General features: G+C 48.6%; 1 protein-coding gene across 1 annotated transcript in view; it reads right to left on the bottom strand.

The window, feature by feature from the left end:
• The window catches only part of C7H11orf80 (chromosome 7 C11orf80 homolog), a 61,041-nt gene that overhangs the window by 33,749 nt on the left and 10,054 nt on the right, over window positions 1-17,238 (bottom strand). Inside the window, exons 5-7 of the mRNA XM_054033426.1 lie at window positions 16,376-16,459; window positions 15,076-15,131; window positions 13,887-13,958 (exon numbers count right to left, since the gene is read on the bottom strand). Of these exons, the coding sequence (XP_053889401.1) occupies window positions 13,887-13,958; window positions 15,076-15,131; window positions 16,376-16,459 (212 nt within the window). The remainder of the gene's footprint in view (window positions 1-13,886; window positions 13,959-15,075; window positions 15,132-16,375; window positions 16,460-17,238) is intronic.

The raw sequence follows: 17,238 nt of genomic DNA, 5'->3' as shown, positions 1-17,238 counted from the left end.
TCAGCCTCCCACCCCGCCATAAAGGTCTCCCCCTTACTTTCACAGAGATTGTGGAGCACACAGCAAGCAGAAATAACAATGGGGAGATTTCTTTGGCTGAGGTCAGAGCGAGTCAATAATGAACGCCAGCGACCTTTTAAACGGCCAAATGCACATTCTACCACCATTCTGCACTTGCTTAGCCTGTAGTTAAACAGCTCCTGACTCCTGTCCAGGCTGCCTGTGTATGGCTTCATAAGCCATGGCATTAAGGGGTAGGCTGGGTCCCCAAGAATAACTATGGGCATTTCAACATCCCCAACGGTTATTTTCTGGTCCGGAAAGTAAGTCCCTTGCTGCAGCCCTTTAAACAGAGTAGTGTTCCTGAAGACGCGAGCGTCATGAACCCTTCCCGCCCAGCCCGCGTTGATGTTGGTGAAACGTCCCTTGTGATCCACAAGTGCTTGCAGCACCATTGAAAAGTACCCCTTGCGGTTTATGTACTCGGTGGCTTGGTGCTCCGGTGCCAAGATAGGGATATGGGTTCCGTCTATTGCCCCACCACAGTTAGGGAATCCCATTGCAGCAAAACCATCCACTATAGCCTGCACATTTCCCAGAGTCACTAACTTTCGTAGCAGCACCTGAGTGATTGCTTTGGCTACTTGCATCACAGCAGCCCCCACCGTAGATTTGCCCACTCCAAATTGATTCCCGACTGACCGGTAGCTGTCTGGCGTTGCAAGCTTCCACAGGGCTATCGCCACGCGCTTCTCAACTGTGAGGGCTGCTCTCATCTTGGTATTCTGGCATTTCAGGGCAGGGGAAAGCAAGTCACAAAGTTCCATGAAAGTGCCCTTACGCATGCGAAAGTTCCGCAGCCACTGGGAATCGTCCCAGACCTGCAACACTATGCGGTCCCACCAGTCTGTGCTTGTTTCCCTTGCCCAGAATCGGCGTTCCATGGATAGAATCTGCCCCATTAACAACATGATCTCCAAAGCACCGGGGCCTGTGGTTTCACTGAATTCTGTGTCCGTGTCCGTGTCCATGTCCTCATCATGCTTGTCGCTGCGCTGCCGCCGCCGCTGCCTCCTCGCCTCGTTTTTCTGGTCCTGGCTGAGCATAAACTCCACAAGAACGCGCGAGGTGTTTGCAATATTCATGAGTGCTGTCTTGACCTCAGCGGGCTCCATGCTTGCCGTGGTATGGAGTCTGCAGTGTTCACCCACCCAGGAAAAAAGGCGCGAAAATGGTTGTCTGCCGTCCGTTGCTTTCATGCAGGGAGGGAGGGAGGGAGGGAGTGAGGCTGTACCCAGAACCACCTGCGACGATGTTTTTTGTCCCATCAGGCACTGGGATCTTAACCCACAATCCCAATGGGCGCAGGAGACTGCGGGAACTATGGGATAGCTATGGAATTGCTACCCACAGTGCAACGGTGCAGAAATCGACGCTAGCCCCGGTACTTGGACGCACACCACCGAATTACTGTGCTAGTGTGGCCGCACTCATTTCGACTTTATACAACCTGTTTCTCAAATCCGAATTATCTAAATTCGGATTAATCCCGTAGTGTAGACATACCCTAAGACCAAACTGTCATTGATGGTTGAGAGGTGTCAAGGCTGAATCCCCACTCTGTCACTTTGAGTACAGAAGGTGGGAGCCCGCAAGCATTTTAAAAATTAATATTTGCCACTCCAGGCTTGTATTAAACTCCCAAGGTTCCAGTTTTTCTCTGACCTTGGCTTGGTAAATGCTGCCATCACCCAAATGCAAAAAAACCCCTTGGACAGGAAGGCGCACTTGGGAATTTCTCCCTGTGGGGTATCCTCAAGCCCTTTCACCCCCGCCCCCCTCTGGGGAAGAGCTGAGAAAGAAAACAAAGGAAATTAGCTGTTGTTACCAACTAATCAAACAACATGCACAAACCTCTTAGGACACCAAAAATCCAATTCTGTTCTTAAAAAAAGGTAAATTTTATTAAAAACAAAAAGGAAGAAAATACATCTGGAACTTAGGCTTTTGCTAGATTTTAAAAGAGCAATTCCAAAAATTAAGCACCCAAAATAGCTTTCTTAAGGGTTAGCTTAAAGGTTACAAGCAAACAAAAGCATCTCGGGTTAGCACAGAGGAGTCCACAAGCCTTAAAAAATGAACAAAAATAAACCTAATCGCATCTATTTAAACATGCCCTGTCCAATGATTTCTTCTAGGTATGGAAGATGAATTTTTATACCTGGTTCAAGCCTTACACAGCATTCCTGCTTATAGCATTGCTGCTCCGTGTCTCCTTCTCCAGAGAACAACAGACAAAGGGAAACTTTCTTTCCCAATTTTAAAAAGTTTTTCCTTCCCATTGGCTCTTTTGGTCAAGTGCCCACTTTTTCTTTTCCTTTACCTGGGGGACTTTTTAACTCTTTACAGGTAAAGCAAGTAGAGAACAGATACCAAGAGGGATTTTACAGCTAACTGTCTGGCTGGGTGTCCATCAAAGGGAGCTCCCCCGCCCCACTTCATTTATCACATGCCCCCCAAATCACAGACGGTGCTGGCCAGCCTGGTTCAGGTCGGGTCCACACCGTCTGGGATTTCTTCCTGGAGGTTTAGGAAACAGAGTTAATAAGATACGTGCACCTCTAATTTTACTAATAATTACATGAAGAACTAAACAGTACTTTTTACATTTCAAGGACTACAATGACTTAGAATGCAGGGATATTTTTACCCGGCTGATTCTGGGAAACCTTCCTGGGAGAGTGCATCAGCCACTTTATTAGAGGCTCCTGAAATGTGTTGTATTTTAAAATCAAAGTCTTGAAGAGCTAAACTCCACCGAAGAAGTTTTTTGTTAGTCTCTTTGACTGTGTGAAGCCACTTCAGTGCAGCATGGTCAGTCTGCAGGTGGAACCGCCGTCCCCAAATATATGGGTGTAGCTTCTCCAGAGCATACACAATGGCGTAACATTCTCTTTTCTGAGACTGACCAGTGGCTTTCCCTCTCAGAACTTTTTTTGCTGAGAAACACGACAGGATGGAATTGTTGATCTGGTCCTTCTTGCATTAAAACTGCTCCCACACCACGCCCGGATGCATCTGTGGTTACGACGAACGGTTGGTTGAAGTCCAGGACCTTCAGTACAGGGTCAGATGTAAGGATCACCTTAAGCTGGTTAAATGCTTTCTAACACTTCTTAGTCCATTGAATTGTATTTGGTTGTTTTTTCCTGGTCAGGTCTGTCAGTGGGGTGGCAATTTGGCTATAGTGTGGTACAAATCGTCGGTAATTTCTGACCAAGCCCAAGAAGGATTGGACCTGCTTCTTTGACTTAGGGACAGGCCAATTTTCGATAGCATTTACCTTAGCCTGTAGGGGATTGATAGTACCTTGACCCACCTGGTATCCAAGGTATGTTACCCTGTTTAGGCCTATTTGACAGTTTTTGGCCTTAACCGTTAATCCTGCCTCCCTTATGCACTGGAAGACAGCTTGGAGGTGTTCCAGGTGTTCTGCCCATGAATCTGAGAATATAGCCACATCGTCAAGGTAGGAGACTGCAGATTCCCCAAATCCAACCAGAAGGTTATCTACCAATCTCTGGAAGGTGGCAGGTGCATTTTGCAGTCCAAAAGGGAGCACATTAAATTCATACAGCATACACGGGTGATGAAGGCTGACCTGTCCTTGGCTGAGTCATCTAGTGGCACTTGCCAGTACCCCTTGGTTAAGTCTAAGGTGGAGATGAACTGGGCACATCCCAGTTTCTCCAATAGCTCATCTGTGTGTGGCATTGGATAGTTTTCTGGGCAAGTTACAGCATTTAGTTTACGGTAGTCCACACAAAAGTGGATTTCCCCATCTGGTTTGGGAACCAGAACCACTGGAGAGGCCCATGCACTCTCAGAGGGGCCGATTACACCCATCTGTAACATGTCCTTGATTTCCCTTTCTATTGCAGTTTTGGCTTGAGGAGACATCTGGTAGGGTTGGGCTCTAATTGGGCGAGCATCACCTGTGTCAATGGAGTGGTACACCCGTTCTGTCCATCCTGGGGTGGCTGAAAATATTGGCATGAAGCTGGTGCACAGCTCCTGGATTTGCTGTCGCTGCTTACATCCAAGGGTCATGGAAAGGCTTACCTCTTCCATGCCACTGTTGCTTTTTCCATCATAGTAGACTCCTTCAGGACACTCAGCGTCATCTCTTTCCTGGGCTGTAAACTGGAGACTCTTGAATTCTCGGGAACAAAAGGGCTTTAGAGAATTAACATGGTATATTTTAGGTTTTAGGGTAGAGTCTGGGAATGCTCTGAGATAATTAACAGCTCCCAGGCGCTCTCTGACCATAAATGGCCCCTCCCACGACACTTCCATCTTTTTGGCCTGGAGCACTTTTAGGACCATGACTTGGTCACCTATTCTGAAAGAATACTTTCTGGCATATTTATCATACCAGGCCTTTTGCTCTTGTTGAGCATCCTGTAGGTTTTCTCGAGCAAGGGCTAAAGAGTCTTGGAGGATGTTTTGCAGGTTGGTTACAAAGTCCAAAATGTTAGTTCCTGGAGAAGATGTAACCCCCTCCTATTGCTGCTTCACCAACTGTAATGGCCCCTTAACTTCATGGCCATAAACGAGTTCAAAGGGTGAAAACCCCAAACTGGGATGTGGTATAGCCCTGTAGGCAAAGAGCAACTGCTGCAACATTAAGTCCCAATCACTGGAGTGCTCATTCACAAATTTACATATCATGGCCCCCAAAGTCCCATTAAACTTTTCCATTAGGCCATTTGTTTGATGGTGGTAAGGGGTGGCAACCAAGTGGTTTACCCCATGAACTTCCCAAAGATGTTTCACGGTCCCTGCCAAGAAGTTAGTTCCTGAATCTGTAAGGATGTCTGAGGGCCAACCTACCCTGGCAAAAATGTCTGTCAATGCCTGGATCATGCTTTTAGCACTGGTATTGTTTACAGCTACTGCTTCCGGTCATCGGGTGGCAAAATCCATGAAAGTCAGTATGTACAGCTTTCTTCTGGGTGTCTTCTTAGGGAAAGGATGCAGAATATCCACAGCTACACACTGAAATGGAACCTCAATGATGGGGAGTGGCTGGAGAGGGGCCTTGACCTGGTCTTGGGACTTTCCCACCCTCTGGCACACCTCACAAGACCGGACATAGATAGAAACGTCCTTGCCCATCCCCTCTCAGTGGAATGACTTCCCCAAACGGTCCTTGGTCCTTTTCACCCCAGCACGGCCACTAGGATGATCATGGGTTAAGCTCAAGAGCTTTTCCCTATACTTAGCTGGAACTACCAACTGTCTCTGAGGATGTCATTTCTCCTTGTGCCCACCAGAAAGAGTCTCCTTGTATAAAGTTCTCCTTCTATAACAAACCTGGACCTGTTAGAAGAGCTGAGAGGCGGTGGGTCGCTCCGTGCCATCGTCCAAGCTCCCTTGAGTCTCTCATCCACTTCCTGCTCTGCCTGGAACTGTTCCCTTGATGCTGGAGACATTACTTCTTTGCTGGGTTGTGGACTTGGGCTTGGTCCCACTGGAAGTGTTGCAGGTGATGGAGTTGTTTCCCTTGACTGTGAACCGCTCTCCGCTGGTGCACTAGGATGTATTTCAGGCTCCAGTTGAGCCTCTTGCGCCGGTCTAGCCGCTGCTACAGGTGCAGGCTCTGTGGCGTCCTTTGGTGCTGGCTCCCCTGACTCTGGTGGGGTTGCAAGCACGGGCTCTAGTACTGACTGCTCCACAGGTTCCGATCCTTGGGCTGGTTCTGGCTGGGTTCCAGGAACTGGATTTACAACTGCTGCCATAGACTCTTGTCTGGAGTCTCGTTCCACCACCTCTGGCTGGGTTCCTGTAGGAGGTTCAGGAATGGAGTTAGGTGTAGAGGCCTGTTTAGCCTGGCTGCGGGTGACCATCCCCACCCTTTTTGTTAGCCTCACATGGTTGGCTAAGTCTTCTCCCAGCAGCATGGGAAGGGGAAAATCATCATAGACTGCAAAAGTCCATATTCCTGACCAGCCCTTGTACTGGACAGGCAACCTGGCTGTAGGCAAGTTAAAAGAGTTGGCCTTAAAGGGTGGTGCCGTCACTTGAGCCTCTGGGTCGATGAATTTGGAGTCTACCAGGGATTGGTGGATACCTGACACCTGTGCTCCAGTGTCTCTCCACGCAGTAATCTTCCTCCCACCCACACTCACAGTTTCCCTTGGTTCTGGGGGTATTTGCGAGACATTTGGGCCTGAAGGCTCTTGGTGGGACTCTGGGGTGATGACCCGTAGTCGGCTGATGCTCTTGGGGCAGTTGGCCTTCACATGCCCCAGCTTGTTACATTTAAAGCATCACCCAGCTGACTGTGGGCTGGGGCGAGATGGGTGGTTGGAGAGTGGGGTGGTGGGATGAGAGGGCATCTGGGGTCTCCCTGGCTGTGTGGAGGGCTCCTCCTTGCAAGGTGGGGTTTTGGGCTGACCCCGATGGTGGGGTGTCATCTCGGGTTGCCCCTTCTGGTATCTGCACCAACTGCTACTAGCTTTCTTCTTCTCCGCCACCTCCATCCATTTGCTTCCGATCTCCCACACCTCTATTACAGTTTTGGATTTTCCATCTAGGATGTACCTTTCTATTTCCTCAGGAACACCCTCTAAGAACTGCTCCATTTGCATTAGGAAAGACAGATCTTCCAGAGATTTAACACTTGCTCCTGATATCCAGGCATCCCAATGTTTTACAGTGTGGTAGGCGTCAGGAAAATGCCACGTCTGGCTTCCACCTTAGGGCTCTGAACTGCCGAAGGGCATGCTTGGGTGTTAGCCCCATTCTAATTCTGGCCTTTTGTTTAAAAAGGTTGTATTCATTCATGTTCTTCTTTAGGCATTTCAGCTGCCACCTCTGCTAAGGGTCTACTGAGTTGCGGCCTCAGCTCCATACTGATCTATAGGGGTGTTGTACCCAAGGCAAGCCCTTTCGAAATTTTCTAAGAAGGCCTCTGTATCATCGCCTACTTGTATGTGGGGAATTTCTTCGAAAGGGAAGCGGTACCTGGAGGACAGTTAGGGTTACCTGGTGGACCTAGCTTAGCCCTTTCCAGCTCTAAGTGCCTCAGCTCTAACTCCGCCCCCAAGCGCTTCACCTGCATTTCCGCCTCCAAGCGCTTCGCCTCTCTTTCCGCTTCTGCCTCCAAGCGCTTCGCCTGTCTCCTCTCCTCCGCTTCCAACTCCAAGCGCTTCGCCTCTCTTTTGTCCTCCACTTCCAAGCGCATCATCTGTAGGAAGAAATCCCTGTCTTCCACAGTCAGAACTCGGTCTTGGTTAAAGCCATTCTTCCAGCTTGGCACCTGGATCTTGGTCGGAGGAGGGCTGGCCCTTCCCTCCTGGGAAGTTCCCGGTCCCCCATCCCCTCCCTTCATTTCTGTCATGGAGCTGGATGTCTGGGCTTGATCTAGATCTGTCTTCTCCATGGCATGCCGCTTTGGGAAGACTAGTCGCTCTAGAGTTTCCGTGCCTGACCTCAACCTCATGCACAGGCTGCCCTACTCTAGTCTAACTATTTTGTTGCCATGAAGCTAGAAAATATTTTAAAAAATATATAAACTGCTTGTTGGACTCCCTGGCTTTGAAGGCTAATCCTTTGGCATGCCTGTTCCCCCTCAGGCAGCAAAGAAAAAAAAAGAAAAAAAAACTCCCTGGCTTTCAAGCAGCCAAAAGGAAAAATGTGTCCTTTTCAAATCCTGAGGTCTGTGCTTCTGGTTCAAAATGATCCCACCACTCTGCCACCATGTGAAAACTGAATCCCCACTCTGTCACTTCGAGTACAGAAGGTGGGAGCCTGCAAGCATTTTAAAAATTAATACTTGCCACTCCAGGCTTGTATTAAACTCCCAAGGCTACAGCTTTTCTCTGACCTTGGCTTGGTAAATGCTACCACCACCCAAATGCAAAAAAACCCCTTGGACCCAGGAAGGCGCACTTGGGAATTTCTCCCTGTGGGGTTCCCTCAAGCCCTTTCACCACCCCCATCCCACCCCGGGAAGAGCTGAGAAAGAAAACAAAGGAAATTAGCTGTTGCTACCAGCTAATCAAACAACATGCACAAACCTCTTAGGACACCAAAAATCCAATTCTATTCTTAAAAAAGGTAAATTATATTAAAAACAAAAAGGAAGAAAATACATCTGGAACTTTGCCTTTGCAAATTTTAAAAGAGCAATTCCAAAAATTAAGCACCCAAAATAGCTTTCTTGGGGGTTAGCTTAAAGGTTACAAGCAAACAAAAGCATCTGGGGTTAGCATGAATTTTTATACCTGGTTCAAGCCTTACACAGCATTCATGCTTATAGCATTGCTGCTCCATGTTTCCTTCTCCAGAGAACAACAGACAAAGGGAAAGTTTTATTCCCGATTTTAAAAAGTTTTCCCAGGGTCCCTAGCTATGCTGGGGCCCTACGCTCCTTGACCCTTGAGGTGCATTATCAGGGATCTGATTGACTTGAAACATCCCTCTAGAAGGTAAGCTCTGGCCTGAGTAGAGTTGAACAGCACCCCAATGAACTCTATCCTCTGTGCCAGAGTGAGGGTAGTTTTCTCGATATTTCTCAGAAGGCCTAGGGCCTTGAAGTCAACTGGACAAGTCAAATGTTGGACACTACCTGAGCCCTTGACCGACCCTGGACCAACTCTCGACCAGCCATTCATCTAGATAAGGGTAGACTTGCACCCCTAACTTCATCAGGAAGGTTGCTACTACTGCCAGACATTTTGTGAACACCTGCAGAGCTGCAGACAGGCTGAATGGGATGACCGTGAATAGATAGTGCGAGTGTTTCACTACGCATCTGAGGAACGTTTTGTGTCCTTGGTATATTGAATTATGAAAATATAGCAGAACCTCAGAGTTACAAACACCAAAGTTATGAACTGACCAGTCAACCACACACCTCATTTGGAACCAGAAGTACACAGTCAGGGAGCAGCAGAGACAAAAAAAGCAAATACAGTATGGTACTGTGTTAAATGTAAACTACTAAAAAAAATTAAAAAAAAGGGAAAGCAGCATTTTTCTTCTGCATAGTAAAGTTTCAAAGCTGTATTAAGTCAATGTTCAGTTGTAAACTTTTGAAAGAACCATAACATTTTGTACACAGTTACAAATATTTCAGACTTATGAACAACCTCCATTCCCAGGGTGTTCGTAACTCTGAGGTTCTACTGTAGGCATCTCTTAAATCAAGGGCAGCGTACCAATCCCCAGGAACCAGGGAAGGGATAATGGATGCCAGGGTGACCATGTGGAACTTTATTCTCTTGAGATAGTTGTTGAGCTGTTGTTGATGCAGGTCTAAAATTTGTCTGAGACCTCCCTTGGCTTTTAGGATTAGGAAATAATGGGAATAGAACTTCTTTCCTCTTAAATTCTGTGGAACCTTTTCCACAACTTCCACCTGAAGGAGAGATTGAACCTCCTGGGCCAGAAGTTCTTCCTGAGAGGGGTCCCTGAAGAGAGACGGGGAGGGAGGGTGGGAAGGAAGAGTAGAAATAAACTGGAGGGTTTATCCCACAGTCACTGTGCTCAACACCCAAAGGTCCATGGTGATACAGGACCATGCGCTGAAGAAGTGGGAAAGACAGTTTGTAAACAAAGGAGAAACAGGGTCTGGCATCACGGGAACTGGTAAGGTGTCCTTGAGCATCCTGTCAAAAACCTGCTTAGAACCCCTGGATGTCTGGGAGAGGCAGGCATTGACATCAAGGTAGAAGGGGATAGTGGCTATATCTAACCCCTGCTTCTTTTCCTCTGAAAATCCTGACGGGCAGCCAGGGCAGAGTACTGGATGGCTGTTGAGGCCTGTAGTGCTTCCTTGAAGGCACTGGTGTGTACAATCCAAGCAACTTAAGGGATACCCTGGAGTCTTATAACACATGAAACTTCGCATCAGTCTGTTCTGAAAAGAGCAAAGCTCCTTTAAAATGTAGGTTCTGAAGGGTTTGCTGGACTTCCTGCAGGAGTCCTGAGGACTGCAGCCACGAACTTCTGCACATGGCCACTGCCAAAGTCATGAACCTGGCTGCTGAGTCAGCCACATCCAAAGCAGCTTGCAACAAGATCCTCGCCACTGATTTTCCTTCATCCACCAGCGAAGAGAACTCTTACCTAACCTCTTGAGGGAGCAAGTCTTTGAACTTCTGCATGGAGTCCCACATGTTAAAATCAAACCTGCCCAGCAGCACCTCCTGGTTTGCAAGTTTGTGTTGTAACCCCGCAGCAGAATAAATTTTCCTACCAAATCCATTGATTTTGGGGTTGTACCCTGCTGACTCTGTCTTTCTCTCTCATTGTCAGCAGATACCATGGGGATTCGGGGATGGGGGGCAATAGGCATACAGGAACTCATAACCCTGGGCAGGAACAGGGTTCGGCCCTTTTAGATGTGGAGGGAAGGGATGTGAGGGGCTGCCATAAGGTCTTCACAGGGTCCATAATGGCCTCGTTGAGAGGCAAGGCTACTTTTGAACAGGGCCAGCTCCAGGCACCAGCCTGGCAAGCAGGTGCTTAGGGCAGCCACTCCGGAGAGGGGTGGCATGTCCAGCTATTCGGCAGCAATTCAGCGGACGGTCCCTCACTCCCACTGGGAGCCAAGGACCTCTCACCGAATTGTTGCCGCAGATCGCGATCGCGGCTTTTTTTTTTTTTTTTTTTTTTTTTGGCTGCTTGGGGTGGCCAAAACCCTGGAGCCGGCCCTGCTTTTGAAGGGCCCACAGCAGCTAAAATATCAAGTAGGCTATGTGAGGACACTTTCACTACCTCCACATGTATGCCCAGATTTAAGGCCACCCTCTTTAGCAACTTTTGATGAGCTTTATAGTCATCAGGGGGAGGTAGAGGTGACACCCCCTCCTGAGACTGCCTCATCAGGGGAGGAGGTGGAGGCCAGCATTGGCTGTGGAAGCTATTCCTCCCTTTCTGCCTCTGTAGAATCTTGCTGTGCCGGGTCTTGTAGTACAAGACTGGGCTCAGTTCCAGAGTCCAGGCTGGGTGCTGGCTGATGGGATGATGCCACCCCCCTTTCCAAGGCCACTGAATAGGAGCCCTGGAAACTGGGGGAAACCCCCACATGTTCCAAAAGGGCCACAGGACTGGTGTAGGTCCCCAGCGACCTCTTGGTTATGCACTAGATGTTACTCCTCTGCTCATGTCCATGGAAGGGTAGAAATGCCTGGGGGAGTAGCGGAACTCCTCGGACAGGAGGAATGAGACTCCACCTCTGACACAAATGACGATGAATCTTTGTCCAGTGACCATGGTGGTGATGAATATTTGTCCAGTGACCATAGTGGCAGAGACTGCTGTTGAGGTGGAGATGTCCACACTGAAGCAAGCACAGCCAGCTTCCCTTTTGATGGCACCCAAAGGCATGGACCCAAACAATGACCGGAACCAATGGCTTCCTTTCTGACTGCTGGCACTGATAACACCAACTCTTGTACTGTTGGTGATACTGGTACTGACAGCGAGAGAAGGTCTCTGGCAGCGGCCAATGCCTCCAGCGTGATTGGTACCGAGATAGCGTTGGTACCGCGCTGTGCTGCAGATGTAGATGGCTCATCCGGTACCGGACTCAATGGTGCCTGTGTAGTGCTGGAATTAACGGTGCCGACTTCTGCGGTACCAAGACAGAAGAGTGCCCTGGTTAGGTTCCACTCTACTCTGATCCCCATGTCTGGCCATCTTTGGCGACGGGGATTGTTCCTTCTCGGCTGACTGTTTCTTGTGCCTTTTCCTAGGCACTGGGGATGGTGATCGGAGCTCGGACTCTAGTACGGTAGGAGGAGCACTCCTTACCTACACCGAGGCACTCAGTGCTGAGTCTGACTAGTCTGGCTCAGATGGAGGTCTCAGCGCTGCCTCCATGAACAAAAACTTCAGTTTGGCCTCCTGGTCCTTCTTTGTGCAAGGCTTAAAGTCTCTGCAGATCTGGCAACAGTCCCCAAAGTGAGCTTCTCCCAGGCACTTCAGGCAGCTTGAGTGCATGTCACTAAGGGGCATAGCCTTTTTACAGGAGACGCAGGGCTTAAAGGCATGCCACGACACTGGGGAACAGACAAAAACTCTGCTAAGACACAAAGTTACAGAACTTCACTAAAACTGACTACAACTATGTACAGATACAAGAAAAGAAGACCACTGAGAGAGCTTGCCAAAGCAAGGATAGCAGTTCCAGAAACCGTCACGGGCAGTAAGAAGGAACTGAGGGGACATGGGATCATCTGGGTGCTTTATACTAGTGCTATAAGTATGTGGCTGCAGAGGGTGCTAACGGGTACCACCGAAGGAAAAAATTTCCAGCCACTTTGCTCAGGACGCACGTGTACCTTGAGCATAATGCACATGAGCAATCACTCAAAAAACGACTAACATTCCTCTGTTCCCAGTGCTTTCGAACCCAGTACTTTTTCAGTGAGGTAACCTGGGCGTCTATGAGGTTTTGTGCTTAGGGGATTAAAGCACCCAGCTCTCTAACTTCCAGCCAGGGCTCAGGCTCATGCCCTGTGGTGTTGCTGGTTTACTTGTTAATTTAACCCTCTCTTTGCCAAATTCTGCCCATGGTGGAAACTCATTGATTTTAAAGGCAAGAGGGGGCCCATTCAATAATCAAGGCTGATCCCCTGCATCCCATGGGCCATCACTTGCAGCAGAGCTACAGAGTATCATATACAGAGATGCCCACTATGGATTTAAAGACTCCAAGCGATGGAGAATTCACCACACAGCAAGGCCATCTGTATGGTAACAGCAGCTCCCCTCCACTGTGCACCCAGACAGAGGCCAGTGGAAAAGAGCACAGCTTTGTTCCCTTTCTGGAGGCTTTGCTTCTCTCTAAGGTATACTTTATTATTATTATTATTTATTATTAATTTGTATTACTATAGCACCTAGGAACCCCCATCATGGACCAGGACAGCGTTGTGCTAGGTGCTGTATAAACACACAAGAGAGATGGTCCATGCCCCAAAGAGTTCACAGTCTAAATCCAGAAGGAATAATACTTCTTGCTTGTCTGTATCTTCACATTAGAAATTCAGGTCTCATCTGAGGCAGTGTGGTCTAGTGGTGAGGACACTGAACTGAGACTCAGCACACCTGGGGTCTATTTCTAGCTCAGGCACTGCCTGCTGTATGACCATGGGCAAGTCCCTTCCCATCTCTGCCCTCTGCTTCTTCTCACATACTGTGAGCTCTATGTGCATGTGCAGTGCCAGGCATGACAGGGGCCCCAATCTCAGTAAGGATCTGTACAGCACCCAGCATGATGGGCGTCTCCCACTCGGCTGGGACCTCTAAGTGCTACTGTAATAATAACTGTCTAACCTGTTTTTCCAGGAAGACTCTCTGGACAAAGGTAGAACTAGTAGGATGACGACACTAGAGATATTATCATTTACCCATTATTGATATCATGGCAGTACTGAGAGCCCCGAATCAAGATTGAGGCAGAGTCCAGCCAATAACTAGTATGTCAATCGACGTAACACAGCACTTGCACAATTTGAAAGACTCAGAGGTTTGAAGGCCAGAAGGGACTGTTCTGATAGTGCCTCCTGCATGTCCCGGGTAACAGAAACCCACCCAGTGATTTATGCATCCAGCCCAGGTCTGGTGGCTGAGCTACAGCAGAGCTTTTAGAAAGATGTCCAGTCTTGATGAAGAATCCACTCAGTCCCTAGGTCAGTCCCAATGGTTAATTCCCCTCACTGTTAAAAATGTGCATTCATTTCTAATCTGAATTTATCCAGCTTCAGCTTCCAACCATAGGAACTTGTTCTGCCTTTGTCTGTGAGGTCTGCTATCAGAAATCATCTCCCCAGGGTGGTACTTATGGCTGTGATCAAGTCATCTCTTACCTTATATAGTGTCTCTGGTCAGTAAGGAGCTTTATTCCATTCAGTACACATGTACTCTCTCTCTTCTCTCCACTAGAGAGCAGAAATTAACAAGACAGGATTTCAACCCAGTAAGCATCACTTTTAAGTATCACCAAACCATTTTAAAATAAGGCAACTCACTCAGCTCCTCCGATCCTTATCTTAGAAAGGAGACAAAGATGAGACAATTCTATTATAATGGCTGGTCTAGAAAAGGGAGAATAGGAGCTTCTGTTCTCTCTGTCTCCTGATGCAGGGACAAGGGGACATTTGGTGAGAGTGAAAGGTGGGAGATTCAAAACCAATAAAAGGAAATCCTTTTTCACACAACGTGTGATCAGCCTATGGGATTTACTGCCACGGGGTGGTGTTGCAGCTAAGAACTGAGCACAAATCAAACAGGGATTAGATGCTTATAATGATATCAAGAATATACCAAGTACGCATTGTAAGTGAGAAAGAATGTTTGCTTGCATTACAAAACTGTCGTTTTCCCAGATCCTTAGTCCATGTGGACCCCACTCATGGTGCATTCATGCAGGTGAGACACATATGCACCATGAGCAGGATACACATGGACAAAGACTTGAAGAAGGACAATAATTTTGGCAGGGATACTTAAACCTCCTCGCTCAGGGCTTAAGCCAATCTCTAACTATTAGAGATCAGGGTGAGACTAGGCCTAGCTTATACTTAAAATGTAGGTCAACATAGCTACATCACCTAGCTACCATTGCTCTGGGAGGTGATGTTCCTATAGCAATGGAAAACCCTTCCATGGGTGTAGGCTTTGTCTACACTACGGGGCTATGCCAGCATAGCTATAGTGATGTAGTTATACCATTATAGTCCCTGTAGTGTAGACATGGCCCAGCTGTTTGGGGGCAGATTTTCTCACATGTGCTTACTGTGGTGTTCTTGCATCTTCCTCCAAACATTGCCTTGCTTGTCCTGCCCACACGCAGTCGCTATAGATAGATTTTCCTCGGAAGCATTGGGTGTTGGGCACTGTTAGAGCTAGGATAGTAGGCCAGATGGACCTAAGGTCTGATCCAGTCTGGCAACGCCGATGTTCCTACGAGTGCTGGCCTGTGTGAAGTGCCCAGGTAGCCCCATCTCGTAGATACGCGACCTGTCACACGGGCATTCCAATCACTCGCTTACTCACCAGTACGTCTCCGCAGACACAGCGCCATTCACATTCACACAGTAATGGAATCTGATCTGCAAATCAACAAGGTATCAGGAGAGTCAGGACCTCATGCTGGGCACTACACAGATCCCAGCCGAGACTGGGACCCACTCCGGGTTGGCCTCTGCACAGACTGCAACTGAGATCAGGGCCACCATCGTGCTGGGCACCACACAGACTCTGACTGAGATTAGGACCCCTGTTGTGCTGCCTATTGCTCTGCCCACTCACCTGACTGACATGCTAAGCATAGACAAGGTTGGGCGCTCCCTAGCTGTGTGGGCTTCAGCAATATGAGTTGCCTACACAGGGGAGCAAAAGCATTCCTTAGGCACACTTGCTGCCCTGTGTGGGCATGTGGAACCCTGCATGTCTTAGACCAGCTCCAAGCAGGGCCAGGCAGCCTATCGCGTATCCCCCACTTCCCGTTGCCTTCTTGCAGCCAGGCCTCGTAGAGAGGTTTATGAGTCTGCTACAGCCTTTTGGCACTAGGAACTGGATCCTTCAGCTCAAGAAGCAGTGGTTCAGTTCCTGCTTGCAAATCACAAAGTACAGGATTCAATTCCTGCTGCTGCCAGCCCATCTAGGGAAGGGCAAAAGATCTGTGTTTGAGGGAAGGAGAACCCAAGTCAGGGCGGTGCCAGTCACAAAAACTGGCGTAGACACCTGTGCAAAAGAGAGGAGTCTAGCGCAGAGACCCAGTGGATAAGCTGGGGTACTGTTGTCTGGGAAAAGGTAACACCATGGAAGGGGATAATGATGGGCTATAATACAAGAGCTTGTAGGAGGATTCATCCCGACAGAGTAATGAACAACAATTAAACCAGCTGAAATGACAAAGCCAAAGGGGTGTTGCCCAATAGATAGGCACTGGGGCAAGTTCTGTGGGAGTAACTGTGTGGGAGCTGATGGAGCTGTGCCAGGGAATGTAAATTGGCCCAGGGATTACATGTATGCTGCAAGAAGTAATTAAAACAGGCCCTGATTGTTGGGCGGGGAAAAGGGAGCTTTAAATCCCAGCTGTGCTACTTGTACTCTGGGGCTGTGCAACCCGGCCCCCGGAAGTTAAGAATAACCCCAGGGCTGCTCTGCTTCCTGGAATACCCATTGTACAATGTGGTCCAGCCACATCCCCACTACTCCGGGAGGTTGGGCTGAAGGTGAGCCCTCATGCCAGTCAGGGGAGCCCTTTGCTCAGAGGAGACTTTCAGGGGAATATTTCCCCCCAGGGCAGCGCAAAGGGGCCTTAGTGTCATTGCAAACCAGGTGGCGTTACCTTTGGGTGCACCAAGCTGATCTTGTGTATGAACTGTTTTACTGCCAGACAGTCCATCATCAGAACCCCAGGCCTTTCATGGAGCTGAGAATAAAATAAAGAAGCTGATTTTCCATGCCCTAAAATACAGCCATGGCTTTGACTGCTGCTTGCAAGGTCGCTGCAAAACCGCTAGGGACAGAAACGGGATCACCTCATGGGAGAACCGAAATAAGAGAGACATCATCATTGGCGGGCAAAATAAACTTCCTAACTAATAATAGGGCTCAATTCTCCCTGTGTCTGAACTCTGTGGAACCAGGCCGGCACTGAGTCAGGGAACCATAATCAGCTCCATGATCCAGAGCCAGCCCAGCCCCAGCATCAGTTAGAGCCACCAAGAGACAGATAGATCTAACATATGCCAGTGGCGTGTCAGCATACTGCCAATCAGATCCATGGTGTCTCTAGCCTGCCCCCGATGCCAGGGTTGGCTGGCATGTTGATGGCTTGGTTTATGCTGACAGAGTTATGGCCAGAATCCGTCCACCTAAATGGTATAAAGAGGCTGGATCAGGAACTAGAATCTGGCCCTTAGTCTTGAATTCGGTGTCTTCAAGAGCAGCCGAGGCTGTGCTAGAAAGAGTCACATACATATGGGTCAGTGCTCTCAGATGGGTGCCTGAAGTCGGGTACTCATGGCCTGATTTGTGTGCACCCACAACTCCCACCAATGACAGCAGGGGCTGCAAGCGCCAAATGCCACAAGAAATCAGTCCGCTCTATTTATATTTAGGGACCTAAATAAATGGCCTAGATTCCAGAACAGCTGCACTCCGGCGCCTTGCGACTTTGGAGAGTTTGGTTGTGGGGTGTATTGTGGG

The sequence above is a fragment of the Malaclemys terrapin genome, chromosome 7 (genome assembly GCF_027887155.1).
Source record: "Malaclemys terrapin pileata isolate rMalTer1 chromosome 7, rMalTer1.hap1, whole genome shotgun sequence".
In the NCBI taxonomy this organism is placed as follows: Eukaryota; Metazoa; Chordata; order Testudines; family Emydidae; genus Malaclemys; species Malaclemys terrapin.
This window is presented reverse-complemented; position numbering and strand designations above follow the sequence as displayed.